The sequence below is a fragment of the Strix uralensis genome, chromosome 20 (genome assembly GCF_047716275.1).
Source record: "Strix uralensis isolate ZFMK-TIS-50842 chromosome 20, bStrUra1, whole genome shotgun sequence".
Taxonomy (NCBI): Eukaryota; Metazoa; Chordata; class Aves; order Strigiformes; family Strigidae; genus Strix; species Strix uralensis.
In genome coordinates this window covers 6,652,373-6,672,481 of record NC_133991.1, presented here as the reverse complement: position 1 = coordinate 6,672,481, position 20,109 = coordinate 6,652,373, and the positions used below count along the sequence as shown (strand labels likewise).

The following is a 20,109-nucleotide window of genomic DNA, read 5'->3' as shown; positions in this document are numbered from 1 at the left end:
GCGCTGCACATCTTGAATTCATTAGAGCTATTTCCTGCATCTGCCTCTTAGGAGGAGGTTCTGATAGTGCTATGATAGAAAACCAGAAATACAACTTGTAATGAAAACACAAGGTCATGGTTATACCCCAGAATTCTCATCTCTGATGAATCCAGAGCTAAATTAATTGATTTGGGGGATTTTTTTTAAATGAAAATATAAGAATCTAGTGCATGAAAATAGATTCCTAGACTGGTGGTACAACTATACCAACTGAGGTTTCCCTTGCAACTGAGCATGTGCTAAAGCTCAGTTTGCCTTGTTTACACTGTATTTTCAACATGCTAAGTTTCATTAAATTTTAAAAGAACCGCTACATTAAGCTAAGATATGCAAATCAGATTAGCTAAATGTTTTTCTTTTTTTAAATTCTGCTTACCCAAACCCACAGAGTGAAAGAGGACAAGCTGACTTGCACATGGAGATTGAATGCCATTAAATAGGAAGCAATTAGTTGCTGTGCTGTTCAGCAGTTCTAGGAACTTTGGTTTTGCTTGCTTATTACTGGTCCACAATTTGGTGTGAAACCACAGCTTTAGTGTTTGGACTTGAATATGGCTTTATTGGTATGCAGTGGTCACTTTGTTCCTCCTACCACCCCCGAGTAATTTATTAATGCTAGAACAAAGAGAAATTGGATTTTCTTGGTAGAACAACCTGGGGGACAATCATACACAAGCTTCCCTGGTATGTTTTTTTTCCTGTATGTGCAAATCTAGTAACCTGATTGTTTAATAAATTATAGAACTAGTGCATATTACATGTCTTGTAATAAATGTACTGTCATAATATTGACAAAAGTGCCTCCCCGCTGGATCAGAAACTGCAGATGTTTGGTATTTGAATGCAGCCCAAAGGCTGGATGCTCAGAACCATTCAGGTGTTGCTAGAAATGGCATGGGGATGTGTTCAGCTACCACAGCATAAAACACAGTCATTAAATTCTACTTCTTGATATTCAGTGCTTGTTGCAAAATGCCACAAAGGTCCCAGTTCAAAAAAAGGTATATTGTCAATGTTGATTCTGAGCTGTGTGTCTTCTGTGAAAACCCCCGTTGTTGCCAATTGGTCATCTTGGCTGTTTGACTTTGGAAGTGAAATTCTTAAGCTGTATGGGATTTAAGCATGTCCTTTGCTTTACCCAGAAGGAAAGTGTTGCTGAAAAGAATTGGATTACTTCAGTGCAAGGGAGGAGACCTTGTGCAGCTGTTCTTCCCTGTGTGTCTGTGTTTCCATGTGTGCTGTTTAGTTGTTGGACTGAGGTAGGGTAAAGAATTCTGTTTAAAAAGCAAAAGAAAAGGAAAACAAACAAACTGAAAAACTCCACAGCAAACAAAAAAACTCAACCCTGGAAGATGGACTGATGTCAGGCTTCCCTGGCCTTGGTGAGGGGGAAATCCTCCTGTATCCTTACATTGTGCTTCAAGAGGGTTTTGAGAACAAACACTGAGCCAAAAGAAAAAGCCCTGCAGAAAGATGCTTAGCAAGGTCGGATGTAGACTGTGCTGTCTTGCAGAAGGGCTCATGTGGCTTTGGTTTGCAGTCACCAGACCCCACGTGTGCGGGGAGATGCGTGCCCAGGCAGCCTGGCTCAGCCCTCCTCCTGCCTGTGCTGGCACTAACCAGGGCTTCGCTGGGTGCTGCGCTCTCGCTCGGAAACCAGCAGCCCTCTTCAGAGCTGGGCTCAGCTCTCTGCTCCCAGCAAATATCTGCCTTTTTAAATCATTTTTTTTAAAGACTGTGCTGTCACATGGCATTAGTGGTCCTGCCTTCAGCCAGGCACAGCCTGGCACTGTTGCTTAGCAACTCTGCCCCATCTCCAAAATCCAAAATGCTGATACTCGGGAGCGCAGGAGGGATGGGAGCTGCTAACTGGGGGGAAAGGGAGTAGGCTCTCACCAGTCTCCAAATCCGTGCTGAGAGAGGGGGCAGGAGGAGTCAGGTAAAGCCAAGCATCAGCACTCTAGCCTGCTCATGACTGCTCTGGGTGTCTGCCTGAGACAGGGTATATTTTGGTAGGGTTTCTTGCACTCTTCAGAGGGTAACTGAGGTCAGACAGGGAAGATGGAAAACAGAGGAATTGCCGTGCCTCGGTTGCCCTCCCTGTACCCCCCTACAAGTGCATTCCTGCTCAGAAATCTGCCCCCCAGCAGAGGCAGTGGCTGTTTAAACTCCAAGAGATGCTGTCACACGGTTGAAGGCTTTGGCGTAAGAGCAACTGCTCTGCAGCTCCGTCTCATTCACTGTGCCCCCAAAGGGCAGCTCCCCAGGCAGCAGGAGCTGTCACCCTGCGTGATGGGAGAGCAGCCCCACAGCTGCCAAATACAGCTTCCCGCTTGCAGCCTGGCTTCCGACCCTGCACCCACACTCCCCAGGCAACACCTTTGCTCTGGCAGCATCCCCCAGTGGAGCGGGAGACTGCTGCTGCCAGATACAAAGTTTACTGGAGAAAGTCTCGAACCCTTGTCGGCACTTCCACTTCCAGGATACGTGTCCAGAGGGGCTTCAGACTGATGAGGTTTAACCACAGCCTGTTAAAATTGAGCAAACAAAATCACATTTAATGTCAATGTCCCTTGCAAACGAGGAGGCACTCTTGAGCCGGCGCTTGTGTTGAACACCGTGCCCTTCGCAAAGCCCTGGAGGCTGCTCTTGCTGGCTGGCAGGGCATGAGGAGATGGGAGTTTGAGCTTCATTCTTAGCAGGTGATGTTCCTCCAGAGCGGGTCTCTCCCAGCCACGCTCCCTGCGAGCAGGGGACTGCTCTGCATTGCCCATTTCCCTAATCTGGATGAGTTTGTTGTATAGAGGAGGAGTAGAGGTGGGAGGAGGAGACAGAGGGAATGAGGGTTTTTAAGCAAAGGATCTCATTAGTTACTTATATCTGCCAGTTTCCATAGTAACTAGAGAAGAGAGAAAACCTAAATCTGAGTGTGTCTGGGTAGCTGGATGCCTGAACCCTCTTCGACCTGCATGGAGCTTTTCTGAAGCTTGGGGAGCAAAGGGGTTCAGCCTGGCCACGGGCAAAGGGTCCGGACTGCCCATGGAGCTGCTCCAGAGCTCTGGTTATCAACGCTGCCCTGGGGAGAGGCAGCAGGTCCAAGTCCCTGCATCAGTGTATGGATTTGTGGGGCCCTTTCTTTCCTGGCACCATTCCCTGGTGCTTGAACAGTCTCTGCTGTCCCCTCTCTCATCCCACCGTGCAGCAGCACAGACTTGTGTCTGTTCTCAAATCCAGTGCTGATGCCGGCAGATCTTGGTGTTTGTAGCTGCAGGGATGGTTTAGAGCTGCAAGCTGCATGGTCGCTTTGTGCTGTTTTTCTACTGCTGTCCTGCTCCCTGTGTTCCTTGAAATGGATCCCATGTTTCCAGTTTCTTGGCTTTCGGTGCAAATTGTTTTAAGACCACTTTTGTCCCTTGCTTTCTGTTGAAAGTGCCCAACCTACCGATATTGGCTCAGCATAGACATGGTGTTCCACCCTGCCCTGACAGAACGAGTTAATTTTCTCCTGTTGTGCCCCAGGAATGGGAATTTGCCAGTGATGCTTATCAGATGTGGGGTTGTCCTCCCTGAGCCTTCCACCCAAAGTGGGAGTGTGCCCCTTTCACCGGCAAAGAGTGGGGTTTTGCTCTGCTGTGTGCTGAGAAACCCCTTGGCATCCAGAGGCTGCTGGTTTGGGTCTTTGTGTTCTGCATATTTGCCTCTGTTCTTGTTTCTTTAAAAGGTCCCTTAGAAATAATGTGTGTCATGGTTACATCCATACAGGTCTCCAGGTGAACTCGCACATCTTCTGCGAGTGCTCAGGTCATACAGTGTGTTAAAACTGTATCACAGCCCTGTGATGTCTAGAGACAGGTGTCTGTGGGTTTCTACCCTTTGAAGTGATTGCTTTAAAAAAACGGAAGGATTTTTACTACCTTGTAGGACACTGGTTTGGCCAGAGGTGTCTGTGCATGAGAAGCGGGGGAAGCAGGAGGGAGCTGTCGTGGTTGGGACAGAACCTCAGAACCAGGCACCCACGCAAGCCTCAGGCAGGGATCTTGTTCTTCTCTGCCTTCATCTTCTGACTTTTGGCTGCCTCCAGGTTAGCCTGCCTGAGGCTTCTTGGGGGTTATAGGTAGAGCTGAGTCCTCTTACCCTCTGAGCTGCAGACTCTCGCCTCCATAAAGGCAGCAACACCTGAGTAACATGAGGAGTAAGTGAAAGCCCTGCAAGATGGGCAAATACTTCACAAGAGATCACAGTCTGAAAAGGATGAGGTGGGTCCATGGAAGCAGATTGGAATTTTTTTCTCCTTGTGTCATGTCTGCTCCTGTCACCAGGGAAAATTCTGGGACAGAAGTCAGCACTTCCTTGTGCGCTTGCGTCCTGGGAACGCTCCTCTGGGCTCTCCTGTCTCCGCAGATGATGAGTCTGAATTAACAGATGTGTTTTTCTTCCTTCTCTCTGAAGACACTGTCTCTAGCAAACTGCAGAACAACAATGTCTACACCATTGCCAAGAGGAACGTGGAGGGCCAGGACATGCTCTACCAGTCTCTGAAACTCACCAACGGCATCTGGATCTTGGCCGAGCTTCGCATTCAGCCGGGGAACCCGAACTACACGGTGAGGTGTCAGACTGCGGAGGGCACGTGGCACAGGCTGGGATCCTTCTAACTCACCTCGCACGCAGAGCGATTTCTCCCTGCTTTGCCTAATGTGCTTGTTTTGGGGGAGATCCTGTTAATTTGGCTGGGAATGCCCACCGAACTGGAAAAAAGGGAGAAACAACAGAATTGCACTGCTCTGTTACCAGTGAGCTGGGATAATGCCCACTCAGCAATGAGCAGTTACTTGCCAAGGTTATCCAGAGATAAAGCCAGGAAACATCAGCGAGAAAGCATTGCCAGGATGCCCTTCCCCCTCTCATAAACAAGGAGAAATTTATGCCCTGCCGCGTTCCTGCAGCGGAGCCCGGCTGTCTGGATCTCCGAGGCTCTTTGGCCTTGTGCTGTCGTCAGCCTATGGCTGGTGGGAAGGTGCGCTCTGTCCTGCATCATGTGCTCCTGTAGCTATTCTCCTTGACTTTGCTCCCCTTCTGAGGACTTGTGTGTCTGAGCATCCTGGTGTAAGAGGATTTATCTCCTGTTGGAAGCTGTTTCAGGAGTTTCAAAAAAAAAAAAAAAAAAATCCATGGTCTAGGGACCAATGGGTAAAAGAGGGTGTTGGAGGGTGATTTGAAGTGTTTGCCCAAGGACTGATGACACAAACCTGGTCTCGGCCTGATCCTTGCTTTAGAGAGGGGTGACAGCCAAGCTTGTGTCTGTCAGGACTGAGCAGCAAATCGTTAGAAGCCCCCAGGTTCAGTGCTGTGATTTACAACGTGCGGGTAAGCAAGGCCCTCGTCTCAGAGTTTGGGGCAGTGTCCCCTTCCTTCATGCCTGCAGAGGCACCTACATTTGTTAAGGAATTTGGGAACCCCACAGTGGGAGTTTGCTTTCAGGTACCTCCTCCTGCTTGTAGCAAGCTCTGAAGAGGCAGTTTGGTGTTGGTGACAATATCCAGGAGAAATCTTCTGGGTGACTGTCATCAGCTACACCCATCATGTGTCCAACCCGTGCGGTAGGTCAGACATTTCCAGTCGCTTTTGTGGAGATGGTAGAAAGCTCCTGCCTCCCTTCACACCTCCGCTAACCTCTCCTCTCCTCTCCACAGCTCTCCCTGAAATGCCGAGCTCCTGAAGTGTCCCAGTACATCTACCAGGCCTACGATGCCATCTTGAAAAACTAACAGGAGATCAGCCTGTGCCTCACCCTGCAGAAGGAGGGGGGAGAAAGGGGTCCCCAGATTCTCCTTCACCACTGGTGTGGGGAAAAGCACTCTTAACTGGAAGCAGCTGTATTCATGTGTAGGATTTCAGTCAAAGGCACTGATTAAACAAGGTAGCAATTAGTATCCACGTGCTAATGATGATAGGGAACAAACCCCTTTGATATTTTTAGCGTCCATGGAGTTTGTAACCACTGCTTCAACTACTCCCACGTCCCCCTCGCCCCTCACTTGTCCGTTCTCGTGGGCTTCTCCATTTTGTGCCAATGTTCAGTGTTTTCTAAATGGCTTTAGGCGTAGTTACGATTTTGTAAAATACCGCTCATTGAAAAAAAAAAAAAAGACAAGCAAAAACCACACGTTGGCTCATTAAAACAAGGCAAAATTGTCGAAAACATAACACTGCACTTTATTTTATATTTTTATACATTTTTTTTTGAGTTTTTCTATTGTAATTGGCTTAAAGGGAAGGTGATTCCAAGGAAGTATTGGGAGCCCTGCAGGGACATCAGGCTCTAGCAGGGTGAGCATGGCCTCGGGGAACTAGGAACAGAGCCATCAGTTCAGTCCGTGGAGGCGGATGGAGCCCTAAAGAGAAGGGGGTTTTTTTATTACACTTGTGCTGGCAGACTCAGCTCTGCTTTTGATGGTGTGTTTTCACTCCAGCCATCTCCCTGGCTCATTAGCTGCTGATTTGAGAAGCGAGGCTGCTTTTGTGTGGGGAGGAGCTGGAGGCCTAGATTGATAACGGGACAGGAGTGGATGAAATGAAGGAAATGAGCCTGCTCAGAGCAAAAGGCTCTTCCCAGAGTTCCAGGTATGGTCTCTGCATCCTCGCCCATCTGCAGCCTCTCTTCTTTGTTCTTTCGGTGCCTGCTATGGCCAAACTGCCTTCTCAGCCATCGCCTGAGCTGTGCTGCCTTCGCCCGTCCCCGAGGCCCGCGGTGGTAAACCCCAATGTGGCAGTGCTGCTTCCCCGCCGGGGCCACACAGCCCTGCCCCTACGGAGAGAGGCTGCTGCTGGCAGTGTCCTGGGGTGATGCAGGGAGCGGAGCGGCTCTCCCTGCTCCCGTGCTGTCCCCCAAAACCCAGGCTGTGGCGTGATGGGAGATGGTTTGGGCTTGGTGGTGTTTGCACCCTGCCTGCCTCGGGGCTTCAGGTCCTGCCTGGGCAGGGAGTCGAGTGGATTGTGGAAACGTTTCTTCCAGTTGCAGCTTAGCTCTTTGTGCCCAGAGGCACATGGTAACAAGGGCCGATTGGGTTCCTGCTCTCACCCTCTGTCCTAAGCAGCCCCATGCCCTGGCCCTTCTTTTCTGACCTGTCCTTAGGGCCAGGACCTCTTCCCTTTCCAGTCCATGGCTGTGGACTCACCACATTGCAACCACTAAGTGCTGCGACAACAGCAGTGAAAGCAAAGCCTCTTGCATGTCCTTGCTCCATCCATAGCTTGTCCTGCTTAAACCAAGCCACTAACCAGAACAGCTTTGCCCTCCCCAGCATGCTTTGATGCCATCTCCTCCCCAGCGAGTAAAGCTCTTACGCATAGCAACCCCCATGTTGTCTTTTTAGATGCCACATTCAAAGTCAATAAATGTTTTACGGTGGGAGATGGTTCATCAGGGCTTTGGCACTGTCTGCAACCAAGAAGCCAGTGCTGGGAAAAGGTCACAATGCCCTGAAAGAGACTCCAGCAGGGCAGGGGAGCTGCAGGACCCCCAGGAAGAGGTGTCAATGTGAAGGAACCCCTGTGCTCTAGCTGGGTAAAAAGTGGGGCAGAGCTGGAGCAATCCAGCCCTGGCCCCTTTGCCCATGTGTGCTGCGAGGTGGTTTGCTTCAAGCCCTGCGGGTGCACTGCAAAAATCTTTAATAGAGCAATTAAGGAAGCACCAGTGGCACTGGGTACAACGCTGTGTCGGGGCAGGGAGGAGATGGTAGAGGGTCAGAACAGACACTTAAGCCTCCTCCACTAAACAGCCGGTGTAGCTTCGACGTGGGGAGGGGCTGCTGAGCACCCCCTTCTCTTGCCACATTTCTTCCCAGCTCCTCGGGCGCGTGGGTGTCTCTGCGCTGCAGGGCAGAGCCTGGGCTCGGTCGGTGGCGTTTCGCCCTCCTCTCCTGCCGCGCCGCTCGTTCGAGTGTTCGCCGCGTAGTTGTGTTGCTCTTCAGGCTTTACCTGCCGTCTGTGTCAATAAACTCATTTCCACGATGCTGTGGCTGTGTGTGGCTCTGTGGGGCTGGCGAGAGGATCTGATTCCCCTGCTTTTGGCCCTGCCTATGGGAGCCGGCAGGGCTGGAGGCTGGATTTGGTGAGAAGGAGACTTTTTGCTCACCAGGAGCCTTTCATCCTCTTTTCACCAGCCACTTCTACAGTGCAGACCCCCGAAAACAGGGGCTTGCAGGGTGAGGGGGTAGCAGATGTCCTCAGTCCTCTGCCTCTAGCTGCTGCTCTCTTATCCTGAAGGGCAGCAGGAAAGGGGCCCTGGCTTGCAGGAGCCACCAGCACCTCAGCACGGACAGTGTATGATGGGGAGCAGAAGGTGGGTGTACCCATTTATCCCTTTCTGGGCCCCAGGTGGTCTGTGTGGAACATGACCTGCTTTCCTGGCGGTGAAATGATAAAAATCACATGAGGCGCTGATGCATTTGGATTGCCCTGGACTGGTGCTGGCATTTTCCAGAGGGCTTTGCCATCTCTGGTCCTCCCTCGGGCAGGATGGGTTGGGCTGCAAAACCTCTGTATCGGGCCAGAGGCACGCTCAGGCAGCCCCAAACCCAGCACTGGAGGTGGCCATCAGCGCAACAACACGAGAAGCGGGTTTGGGAGGTGCTGCTCTCAAGCAGAGCAACTCTCCCTCACCCCTGCCCAGCCTTGGCTTAGCAGCACTGGGAGACAAGGCAACTTCTACCTTACGAGGACTTGGGCTGACAGGTACTGTGTCAGCCCGTGATGCCCCGCACTGGGATGTTTTTGTGATAGAAGCTGGGGTGTGTGTCTAGTAGCAACAGTGACAGGCTGGTTTGGGGTCACTGATGTTGCTGTTGTGTCCCTTCACGCATCCCTGGTGCGCCTGGGATGGGCTGCACGCCCAGCCGTTGGGGAGGGGATGGGGTGGGATGGGATCCTCATTCCCCCCTGTGGGTCAGCTCCTGCCGTCATGCTGGGGGTGAGCCTGGGGCAGCATTTGGCTCAACGGGAACAAAAGCTGCTGCAAGATGCTCAGGGCTCTGCCGTGTCGGCCGCTGTTCCCTTCATGTCCTGTGGCAAAGGGAAAGGTTTCTCCATCCCTCCCCATTCTGTCAGGGGCTCCTTGGGGAGAAATTGGTCTTTCCTGCCGCTCTGGATTTGCAGGCACACTCCTGCCCTGTAAATGGGGACACACCAACCCTGGGCCATGCTGTACCTTGCAAACTGGGTTTTCTTCATTAGCATCATTAGCCACTGGTGCTGGGAGCTCGGGGGACACAGGTGATGCTCTCTGGGCTGGGAGCTGATCCAGGGTGGCTGGTCCCCACCGTCCTTCGCCGTTCCTGAGGCCCATGCCGTGGGGCAGGGATCTCCCAGGGAGCACCCTGCTGCTCTGGCTGGAGGCTCCCCAAAATCCCCGCTGCTCCTGCCGGCCTCGCACGCATCCTGCTCCATGCCAGCGTGTGTGCTGAGGGCCAGCATCGGGTGACGGCAGGTCCCTGAGCCCACGATGCAGCATGGGGAGAGGCAGGGACTCGCCTGAGGAGTTTGGAGGCTTTGGCAGAGGCGGGCGCTGACCACAGCCCCCCTGAGCCATCAGCTCTGCCTGTCCCCTGCTGTCGCCTGCGTGCCAGGACACCGGAGCTCTTAGACAGATGATTTCAGGTTTGCGTCGGTCTCCTGTCGCTGAGGCTGGGATAAGCCTCCCAGCCAGTGGGGACGCACCAGGATCCAGCCCCACTCCCCTCCCCCCTACCTCCTATATTAAATTTCACAAATAAAACTGCAAGTGAAGAGCATCTCAGAGGGAACTGCTAAAAATAGCCCCGAGGCTGGAGCCTGAATTGTGCAGGCAAGTTCAGATGCAGGCGCGATCCCTGCCCTCTCCCAGAAATATTCCAGGGCTCAGGGCTGGTTTATGGTGGTGAGGGAATGGGAGCTGGGGGGCTGTGGAGGCAGAGCAGCAACTAAGGTTGGTAATAACCCCCAGGGACACCTCAATATTTCCCTAGCTGCGAGCATCCGGCAGCTCTGCAGGGAAATAAGCCTCAAATCTCTGAAAGCCTGGGTGTAATGTGAGACACCAAAAAGGGGCTTTGAATCCCTTTGCCTGGTGCTGATCTCAGCCCCAGCCTTGGCGCAGAGAGGCACAAAGGCTGTCCCGTGTTTTGCCAGCTGCCCTCATCCCCCCGAGCTGTGGGGCTGTGTCTGCTGTCCCCTTTTCCCACAGGAAGGGTATGGCAATGTGTTGCCACTTGTACTCTCTCCTCACCCTGCAGAGGAGCCCCTGGACATGATGTTTTTCCCGGCCAAAGGTGCTGACAAGGCTGGGGGGAGCCTGGCTGTGCCGTGGCCAGTGTTGGGGCTGCGTGATCGCGGCCAGACCCACGGAGACACCCCAGTGCTCACTGGTGTCACGGTGAGCTGGAGGGGGGTTCAGGGTCTGCTTTGGGGAGCAGAGAGGTGTGGGGAGTCCATCAGCAGCGTGTTACACGGGCCTGGACCATGCTCCCAGGAGGTGCGACCAGCATCTTCCTCGCTATCCAGCACGCAGGTAAATGTTCAGTGTGGGACATCCCAAAAATACAGACACTGCAACAGAAATCTCCCTCCCTTAGGGGGGATTTCTTACCCCTCTGACCTGAGAGCACCCGCCGGTGACAGCGGGCACAGAGAAACCCCCAGCCCTGCCAACTGGACCAGGGGCTGGCACAGCACGGAGGTGAAGTGATGTGCCCAAGAGTGTACCGAGCAGCAGTGTCAGAGGAGGGAAAGGCTCCCTGGGAGGGGTCGTACCCTCCTCCCCCAAAGGAGTCTGGCCTCAGGGGGCTCCCACGGGCTGGGCGTGAGGCCACAGAGGCTGCTGGGCGCCGGGGAGCGGCGGGGTGACGGTGTTGCACCCAGCACACTGCAGGGGGGACATGGGAGGATCTTCTCCCATCGGCACCTCCCCAGAGCCCCGGGAGAAGCCGGTGTCCCTCCCGGCTTCCTGCGACTCGGTCTGGGCATTCTCTGCCTCCTTTCCAGGGCGCTGCCTCCTTCCCTGCCTGGGCACTGCCTGCATCCCTCCCCGGGCACTGCCTGCATCACTCCCGGGCATCGCTGCCTGCATCCCCGCCTCAGCAGTGCTGCCTGCCTCCCCGGGCGCTGCCTGCCTCCCCGCCTGGGCATCCCCGCATCCCTCCCCGGGCGCTGCCTGCCTCCCTGCCTGAGCGCTGCCTGCCTGCCTGCCTCCCTCCCCGGCCACCGCCTGCCCCCCACCCCCCGCCCCGGCCGGGCTTTGCGACCCAGCGGCGGTCGCTCTCCCCGCCCGGCGCCCCTCGCCCCTCGCCGCCGCCTCCGGCCCCTCGGTAGCGCCGCGCCGGGCGGGGGCCGGGCCGGGCCGGGCCGGGGCTCTGCAGCGGGGCCGCCCGCCCCGCACCGGGCTCGCCGCATGGCTCCGCCGCCCGCCGGGGCGCCGCCGGCCCGGGCCGCCGCTGCAAGGTAGGGGCGGGGGGGGCCGCCAGGAAGGGGGGGACGGGGGGCAAAGTTGCCGCTGGGCAGGGCCGAAGGGGGGGGGATGGACCGGGGAGGGGGGTCCCCAGCGAAAGTTGAGCGCCGGTGCTCCCCGCTTCCCACCCCCACCCCCGCCCCGCCGGCCTGGGGGGTGCGTGTGTGTCCCCCCGGCACCCCCAGACCTCCTCCAGCCCCAGCACAGCCCCCCCCTGCCGCGGGCCGGTGCCGGGGATGCTGCGCTGCCCGCCGCGGCGAGAGCATCCCCCCGGGAGGGTCGGGGTGGGCTGCGGGGTGCGGGATGCTGCCGCCTCCCCCGCCCCGCGGGGGTCAGGGCTTGCTCCTCCGGCTGCCCCCGGTGTCGCGGGGTGGCAGGTGCTGGGGGGCGGTGGGGTACCCAAGGTCGCGCCGGGGGTCGGGGCATCCTCCCCGGGAGCCCCCTGCGAGCCTCCGCCCGGCCCTGCAACGCGCCGAGCTCGGCCTTGCGCTGGGCGCTTGGGGCCCCCCCGGCTGGTCCCCCCCTCTGCCACCCCACCGCGGGGCCGCCCCGGCTGCGTCCCCCCTCTGCGCCTCAGTTTCCCACGGTGGCCTGAGATGCTCGTGGGGCCGGGAGCCGTCGGGTCGGCCTGTGATGCTTCGGGGTGCGAGCCCGCTTTCTGGGCCCGTGAGCCAGCCTTCCCCGCGCGTGGCCCCCGTGTGCCCGCCCGGAGGGGGATGGATGGGGTTTGTGGGGTGGCACGGCAGGGCTCAGCCTGCTCCGCGGTTCAGGGCAGCCCCGAGGGTGCTGGGTCTCCAGCCGTGTCGCTCCATCACCCTCTGGCCCCGCAGAGGAGCTGGGGTTGCTTCTGCGAGGAGGAAGGGTTTGTGGGGGACGGGGTTGTCCCTGCAGCAGAGTGGCCCCCCGGGACTTGCCATGACACTGCTTTCTGCTGGTGGAGAAAGGCCCCAGCAGGGCCGGGTGTGGGGGCTCCTGCACCCCCCGTTTTCCTGCATGTGGCACAGAAATGCTCCTTCTGCCTTGACTGGGGCGAGCGGGCCCCCAAGGGCACTGAGCACCCCAGGGACGGCCCCAGCAGCACGACGTGCCATGGTCCCCAGCCCTGGGTGCAAACCTGCACTCCTGCCCTGGGGCTGGATCGGGCCCTGCTGGCCCCAGCCCCGCTGCGAGGAGGGTGAGGGTGGTGCGAGCCATGGTTCAGCTTGGGGGACCGCGGGGAGCCCGGCCTCCCCGGCACCCAGCAGCGGGAACCTCCATGGCTGGGCTCTCCCTGGGGCAAATAACCTCCATCAAACAGGCAGGACAGGGTGGTTTGAACCTGCTGCTTTCTGCCAGCTCAGGAACTGCTGCCCTGTGCTTTGGGAATGGTTTTCAGGGAAAACGGACCAGAGCATCACAAATTGGTACAAGCATCCACACTTTGGGATAAAGTACAAGCCGCATCCTAGCGACAGGAGCGAGCAGAAGTGGGACACAGCCCCTCACCCTTGCTGTTTCCATCACAGCTCCTGGTCTGGAACCCAGTGCCAGCAGGTGTTTGGGCTCCTTGGACTCCTCTCCCACATCCACGTGTGCGGGCTATCACCCTGTGTCCTCCCGCCCGCCCTGGGGCCCCTCCAGCCTCAGCACGTGTGCCAGCAGCTTTGTGGGCTCACCCCATCAGCTGGCTCGGAAATTAGCCTCCATCAAGTTAATTGCCAAACGCTCAAAGCCTGAAATTAAACATTAAAGCTGTCGCTTGCAGGCGCAGAGCAATTTCCCCCTCCCGCCCCCCCCCGCCCCAGCAAAAGGCAATTCTGGCTGTCCAAGTGGAGGGAAGATGGATTCCCCAGCTTGGGGCAGCACCAGGATGGAGCAGCCGGTGACGGTTGCCACGGGTGCTGTGGGATAGGTCCCCAGCACAGCCCAGGACCCCGCTGCTGCCAGGGCTGGGCAAACCCTGAGCCGCAGACAGTCCCTTTCCAGGAGGTTTCCTTGCTCTGGTACCAAAAGGGCTGAACGTGCCTGTGAGAACCTTCCTGGGATAAAGTTCGCTCAAATCCTGGCTCTCCTTGGCTCTGCAGGGTGGGAGCCTCTGAGGGGGACTCCAAGGTGTCGCAGTGCTGAGGTCCCTGCTGGGGACGTTGCCCATCCCTGGGGGATGCTCCTGCTCCCTGAGGACAGATACAACCCTTTTCCATGGGCTTCTGCTTGGAAAATTATCACCTGAAGCAATAGTGGAGTCTGCCAGGGTGTCTCTAGGATCTGACCAGCTTCTCCTTGGCCTTGCAGTGACGGGCTGTCCCGGAGGGGAAATGCATCCTGAATGGGGCTGAGGCCCCCTGCGCGGGAATATGCAGCCTCGGCACTGCAGGGGCAGCACCAGGGCAGTGGCCGGCGCGCAGCGGCATGGTGGCAACGTTCAAGATCGCCGTGCTGGGAGCCCAGGGCGTGGGCAAGAGCGCCATAGTCCGGCAGTTCCTCTACAACGAGTTCAGCGAGGTCTGTGTGCCCACCACGGCCCGCCGCGTCTACCTGCCCGCTGTCGTCATGAACGGCCACGTCCACGACCTGCAGATCATGGACTTCCCCCCCATCACCGCCTTCCCCGTCAACACCCTGCAGGTAGGGACGCACCTGGCTCGGTGCAGTGGCACCTCCACGTTGGGGGGGTCTCCGGTGACCTCCCTGGGCTTTCGCTGATTAACCCTGTGGGGTCCCAGTTCCTCCTCTTCAGGGGATGCTTCTTCCTCCACGCCGGGGTTTGCTTGCTACAAGCTGGTGCAAGGAGTCATGTCCTCATGGCTGCTGGCTGAGCAGGCTCAGGATAAAGTGTCTTTTAAGGCTTTTTCACCTAAAAAGATGGCAAATGCAGGAGGGACGCCATCCCACTCTGAAGACCGTGGCTCTGGCAATGCCCACAGTCCTGTCCAGCTGGGCGGTCGATCCCGGAGCACTGGAATCCAGTTCCATGGCTGTCAGAGCCAGGGCCAGCAAAGGGCTGGGGGAGCGTGGCCAGAGCATTTGGGTGAAAACCAGGGGTTCCTGGAGAGCCAGACCCTGATGCGCCCACTGCCTGATCCAGGCAGGGTGGGGCTGCTTGTCCCCTCCTAGAGTGGCCGTCATCCCCCCAGCATCGCCTGGTCTTGTCCCCAGAGTGCTGAGCCCACCGGCTCCTCCTCAACCCCCCAGTGCTCTCAGGTGCTTCCAAAAGAGCCCCCCAAAAGGCAGCGTGGGGTTGGAAGGCATTGCCACCACTGCCAGCTGCTTGGGAGGGTTTAATGGGAAAAAAGGGGTGGCCCTGACCCAGGCGCACAAGTCATGCCACCGCTGTGGGAAAAGGAGCTGGAGGTGCCCAGCCGTGGCCACAGCCGTGCCAGGGGGCCATGCCACTGGTGGGGGCACCTCCACGGGAGCTGGACCTTCTTGTATTTTTAATCAACATAATTATATTGCTCCTGTGCCTGACAGGGACAGGGTTATAGGGGTCTTGTAGTGCTCCAAGTTTCCCCTGTGCTGTCAGGCAGGAGGCGAAGTGAACACTCTGCGGGTGAGGAGGAGGTTTAAAAATTAATCGGCATGTTGGAGGGAACGAAAGGTCAGCGTGAGAGACAGCCCGAAATAGCAAAGGGTAATTTATTGACACGGCAGCCGACGCTAACATACTCAATTAACTCCCTGCCTTGCTGTGCCCAAGAGGAGGCGGCCGGTGGGAACAGATGGAGGTTTCCAGGGAAGAGAGGGTGGTCGGAGGGATGGCTCCGAGGGGAAGGGAGAGGAGCACGGTGGGGGATATGGCTCTGTCTGCTGGGAAACGTCGCTGGGCTTCGCTCTGTGCCCATGAGCAGCATCCCCGCAGTGATGTCCTGGGAGAGGAGTGGGTGCCAGTGGCTCCCCAACATCCCGCTCCCTCACGGGGCCAGGCTGGATGCGTGGTGTGACCCTCCTCCAGCCCCGAGTCTCGGGAAACCTGCCCTGCACGGGGAAAACCATCCTGACATCACAGCACCGGAACAAGCTGCACCCCAGCGTGGTGAAATAGCTGTGATTTATTAATCTCCCGGGTGTTATCAGGACTCAGAGTAACCTGAGACGCTGCCGCTTCATCCACCTGCATCTCTCAGAGAGACCAAGGAGCCACACATCATCTCCCCTCGGTGGACAGGCTGTGCCATGCCGCTTGCTCCCAGCTCCTTCCCGTGCCGCGGTCTACAACGGAGACCAACCTGCACCCCAAAACTTTCTTTTCCCAGTTCCCTTTGGTCCTAGGTCTTCTCATTTTGCCTCATTCTGATGACAAACTCAGAAAGGGATGATTCACAGTACTGAAGAGGTTTGCTCAGGGAGAAGTGATGCCTTTCCTCCTTGGTGCATCTTTCTCCTCTCCAGCGGTGCTCAGGAGGGTTTGCGGTGCTGCCTGCATGGGCTGCCATTCCCAGTACCACTGCTGGGCTGGGAAAGTGGCTGGAATCGGGGCAGATTTTCACTCCTATAGCATGGGAAAAAAAATCCTGTTATTCCTGGAAGCGCAAAGCTTTCCTAACAACATGTATTTATTACAGCTCCAAATTCTGGCTGTGGGGATGTCACCCCTGACCGCCTCTGCCCTGGCTCCTGATCTCACTCTCACAGACCCCCTCCTGAGCAGCCACTGCTCCTCTCCTGTCCCCATGTCCCCTCCAAACAGCCTTGCTGTCACCTTTCCCTTCTGACCTATGGAGCTGCTGGGCCATCACCTCCATCCTCATGGGGACAGGGATCCTCCTCACCTGCCCTGCCCAAGAACCAGGATGCATCCCTAATTAACACACCTAATTTGTGTCTCTGGAGGATGAAGCTTTAACATCCAGGCCAGGGGGATGCATTCAAGCTCGCTCCCAGCTTGCCTCTGGGCCACTGCGCACTGGGCAGGCTGTAATCCTTGCTCAAGAGAGGAATTGGGGTTGACAAATCCCATTATCTCTCATCTGGATTAACAAGGCGGGTGAGGGATCTCCAGAGATGATGGGGGGCTGAAGGGCTGTTGGGGCAGATGCAGCTGTCACAGGGATGGATCAGGGCAGAGCAGAGGTGGGTGCTGGGTGTCGGGGCCAGGGACCGTGCAGCCCCTTTGCTACCTGCCAGCACAGCAGCCACCTTGACGTGCCCAGGCCTGAAGCAGAGCAGGGCATCCCCCAGGCACAGCGGTGGGGCTGAGCCAGGATTGATCCCTCTCTGCACCTTGCAGGAGTGGGCGGACGTGTGTTGCAGGGGGCTCCGGAGCGTCCATGCCTACATCCTGGTCTATGACATCTGTTGCTTTGACAGCTTCGAGTACATCAAAACCATCCGCCAGCAGATCCTGGAAACGAGGTAGGGATCTCTTTGCTGGAGAGTACATCCCCCCGCGGCTCCTGGCAGGGTGGTACGGCTTGCCCCAGTGCTCCCCTGCTCTTGGCATCAGAGATGAGATATTACAGACTGGGACAAAGCCCCTTTGCAGGGCTGGGAGCCCAAAAGTAAAAGCAAAACTGGACCTGAGGGCAGGAGAAGGAGCAGGACCCCGGGCAGGTATCCCCTGTGGGCAAGGGCAGCCATCCCTGAGAAAGCAACTGGGGCTGCCACAGTGGGTGACTGGCCACGGAGAGGGACAAGGGGACAGGACGAGGAGGCACATCCCTGCTGGCAAGCCAAAGCCAAGAGCTGGTTTGGGATGGGTTGGTGTCTGTGGGCCCGTCGGTCGTTGTGCTGTGCCCCATCTCCTTCTGTCTTCCCTCACCACCTGCCCTCCCCAGGGTCATCGGCACTTCAGAGACGCCCATCATCATCGTGGGCAACAAGCGGGACCTGCAGCGGGGCCGGGTGATCCCGCGCTGGAACGTCTCCAACCTGGTGAAGAAGACGTGGAAGTGCGGCTACATCGAGTGCTCGGCCAAGTACAACTGGCACATCCTGCTGCTCTTCAGTGAGCTCCTGAAGAGCGTGGGCTGTGCCCGCTGCAAGCACGTCCACACCACCATCCGCTTCCAGGGCGCCCTGCGCAGGAACCGATGCACCATCATGTGAGCCCCCCCTGCCCCGACGGACCGTCCTCGGGGACCGCGGCTCCCCGGCGTCGCTGCTCTCTGCGGGGGTGATGCCGCGGTGGGAGCTGTGCCAGAGGCACCTCGGGGTTTGCTTCCCCGCTGGCGCTGGCACCCTGCGGTGACATTTGTGGATGATGCACCTTGGGCGGTGCTGGGCAGGGTGATGCGGTGGCCACCGGCAAGTTGGAGCGGGTGAGTGGCCGGGCTGCCTGGAGGTAGCAAGGGGTGAGGGAGGACTTGGTGCTCTGGGCCAAAGCCATCCCGGGGGTGGGGTCTGTGTTTCTGCCGTGCCTGAAATGCTGCGTGGCACCCAGGGGGTGGAGGAGATGTCTCAGACAGTGCCCAGAGGTTGGCTGTTGGGTCTGTCCTTGCTGGCTCCTGCCCTGGCACCGCAGGGGCAATGCTCGCTGCAGCCTGCCATCGCCTGCCCCTGGAAGGAAATTGCCCAGCACCTGCGTCCCGATGTGCCGGGGGTGGCTCCATCCCTGGGGCACGGTGGAGATGGGAGTCCCATTTTCCTCCCTGCGGAGCTGGAATTTCTCCCCTTGGAGGGCAGAGCAGCCTCCAGCAAGAGGCCATGTTACACAGGCTCTCTTTTGGCTCAGTTGGGTCAGATTTCCAGGTGGAATTTCTGAATGAAGGCAAGGAAGGGGAAAAAAAAATAAAGCCCCCACCCTGCCCCTTACACCCCCCTGGGGTGCTGGGTGCTGCTTCCCCAGGGCTTCGAGCCCCCCTTCTGCCCCGGTTCAGCCAAGGAAGGTTCCTCCTCCCCCACCAGCCTGTCGAACACCAAATAATCCCAAAACACTCCTTGCCGGGCAGGTCACCCCTCCGCTACCTCGCGTCCCGGGCTCAGCAGGCGACCGGCTTTGCACGCTCCAACCCAAACCCCCGGCGTCTCCCGGGCAGGCAGGCAGCCCCCCCCGTGCCATCACACCCCGCCAGCGGTGCCGTGAGGCAGCTCCGACCCGTGCTGGGCTTTCCCACGGCCGCGCTCGCCTCCATCCACGCGAGACGGCGGCGGTGTGAAGGCAGCCTCCGAAGCAATAGGGAGCTGGAGTTGCACTTCCAGTTGCATTCCTTTTTTTTTCTCTCTGCATACCCTAATACAAAAGTGAGCACCCCATTTTTTTTTATTATTTTTTTATTCTGTCAGCTTGTTTTTTACACCAGACTTGCAGCTCACCTGCGTCTTGTCCTGCAGAGCGGGTGGCAAAGTGCACGCCCTGTTAGGAAATGGTGTTGGGGCAATGTGCTGGCGAAGGGTGGGCAAGAGGCCGAGGGGGTTGTGATTCCTCCTTCTTGTCTGCTCCCTGTGAGACACGGGAAACGCCACCCTCGCCCCACCGCAAGGCAGGATCTAAGGCGGGTCCATCCTCCAGCAAAACCATCTCAGTGATTTCTGGTGTAACGAGGCGATGCAGATATTCAGCACTGCTCTCCGCAGTGAAGCAAAAGGACGCCAACCCCATCTCTCCCCCCACGGCCCGGTTTCCATCTCACAGAAGCACCGCTGTGCTCTCGGTAACACTTTCTATTAAGAGCAGGCCCAGCTGAGCTCCGGCACGGTGCATTCACCGCCCCATCCCTGCCGCCGGGGCCCTGCGCTGCAGCCCCAGTGCTGCAGGGTTGGGGTCACCCTGCTCCTCCCTTCCTGCCCCCAGCAGCCGCTTTGGGAACCAAACCCCATTCCCCTTCCTCAAAAAAGAAATAAGGAAAAAAAGAGAAAAGGTGGTGGCGGGACACGGGTCTGTCTCAGGTGGCTGCGGGGAAGGGCAGTGGCACTCGTCACCATCCCTCACCTTCACGGCAAACCTACCGGCACGCCCCAACCTCATCTCGTCAGGATTTATTAACACGTGTAAGTCCACGTTCTCAGTCTCTGGCTAGCTTTATCCCTCCAAATTGTTTGAGAAGGAAACTCCTTGGTAAATGCTAATAATAAAGCATTTATAAAGTGCTCCGACGTATACATATCAACGACTAAGCCAATACATTGTTATAACCCTGTAGCCTGCAGTTTATAGCACAATTAGTTACAGGTTTTTATAGCGTCTATTTAGTATTTTGGAAAAAAAAAAAAAGGTTATAAATATAATTGTTATATTCTATTGTACTTTATAGACAAAGTTATATTAGTAATAATAACTCTCACTGCTTTGACAGCATTTCCCAGCTCCCGAGAAAACGAGGGCTACAAAGAGCTACCTTCCCAAGAGCCCAGGAGGGGGTAGGTGGTGGTACCCACTGGGTGCAGGCAGGGATCCGGGGCAGGGAGGTCCGGTGCGTGGCCAGGCTCGTGGGGATCGGAGCAGCCGGGAGCACAGCAGCACCTACAAGCAACCCACACCTTGCCCCTACTCACACCCTTAGTACAAAGTGTTACCGCTGGCCCGATGCCACCCTGGTCCTGCTAAAAATAACCTGCTCCTGAGCCTGAGAGAGGCTGAGGATGTCCCCACTGCTGTCCCCAGCGCAGTGCCGGGTTTCTGCCCCCGTGCCTGTGGTGTCGCAGGAGGCGATGCCTTGGTTCCATCCAGC

The 20,109-nt window shown here is 57.1% G+C and overlaps 2 protein-coding genes across 5 annotated transcripts in view; both read left to right on the top strand.

Annotated features, from left to right (window-relative positions):
- The window catches only part of AP2B1 (adaptor related protein complex 2 subunit beta 1), an 80,018-nt gene extending 71,963 nt beyond the window's left edge, over window positions 1-8,055 (top strand). For all 4 annotated transcript variants that reach the window (XM_074890757.1, XM_074890754.1, XM_074890755.1 and 1 more), the window contains 2 exons: window positions 4,492-4,646; window positions 5,736-8,055. In XM_074890757.1, the coding sequence (XP_074746858.1) occupies window positions 4,492-4,646; window positions 5,736-5,810 (230 nt within the window). In that variant the 3' untranslated portion in view covers window positions 5,811-8,055. The remainder of the gene's footprint in view (window positions 1-4,491; window positions 4,647-5,735) is intronic.
- Window positions 8,056-11,420: 3,365 nt separating this feature from the next.
- On the top strand, window positions 11,421-19,544 carry RASL10B (RAS like family 10 member B). The gene is made up of 4 exons (XM_074890213.1): window positions 11,421-11,517; window positions 13,796-14,128; window positions 16,731-16,855; window positions 17,278-19,544. The coding sequence occupies exons 2-4, from the start codon at window positions 13,913-13,915 to the stop codon at window positions 17,546-17,548; spliced, it is 612 nt and encodes a 203-aa protein (XP_074746314.1). The 5' UTR covers window positions 11,421-11,517; window positions 13,796-13,912; the 3' UTR covers window positions 17,549-19,544.
- The last annotated feature ends 565 nt before the right edge of the window (window positions 19,545-20,109 follow it).

Bases quoted from the DNA above. Each gene is read 5' to 3' on its own strand.
- RASL10B (XM_074890213.1), top strand. From the start codon at position 13,913: ATGGTGGCAACGTTCAAGATCGCCGTGCTGGGAGCCCAGGGCGTGGGC. The intron at 14,129-16,730 runs GTAGGGACGCAC...TGCACCTTGCAG, and splicing joins TCCCCGTCAACACCCTGCAG to GAGTGGGCGGACGTGTGTTG. The intron at 16,856-17,277 runs GTAGGGATCTCT...TGCCCTCCCCAG, and splicing joins CAGCAGATCCTGGAAACGAG to GGTCATCGGCACTTCAGAGA.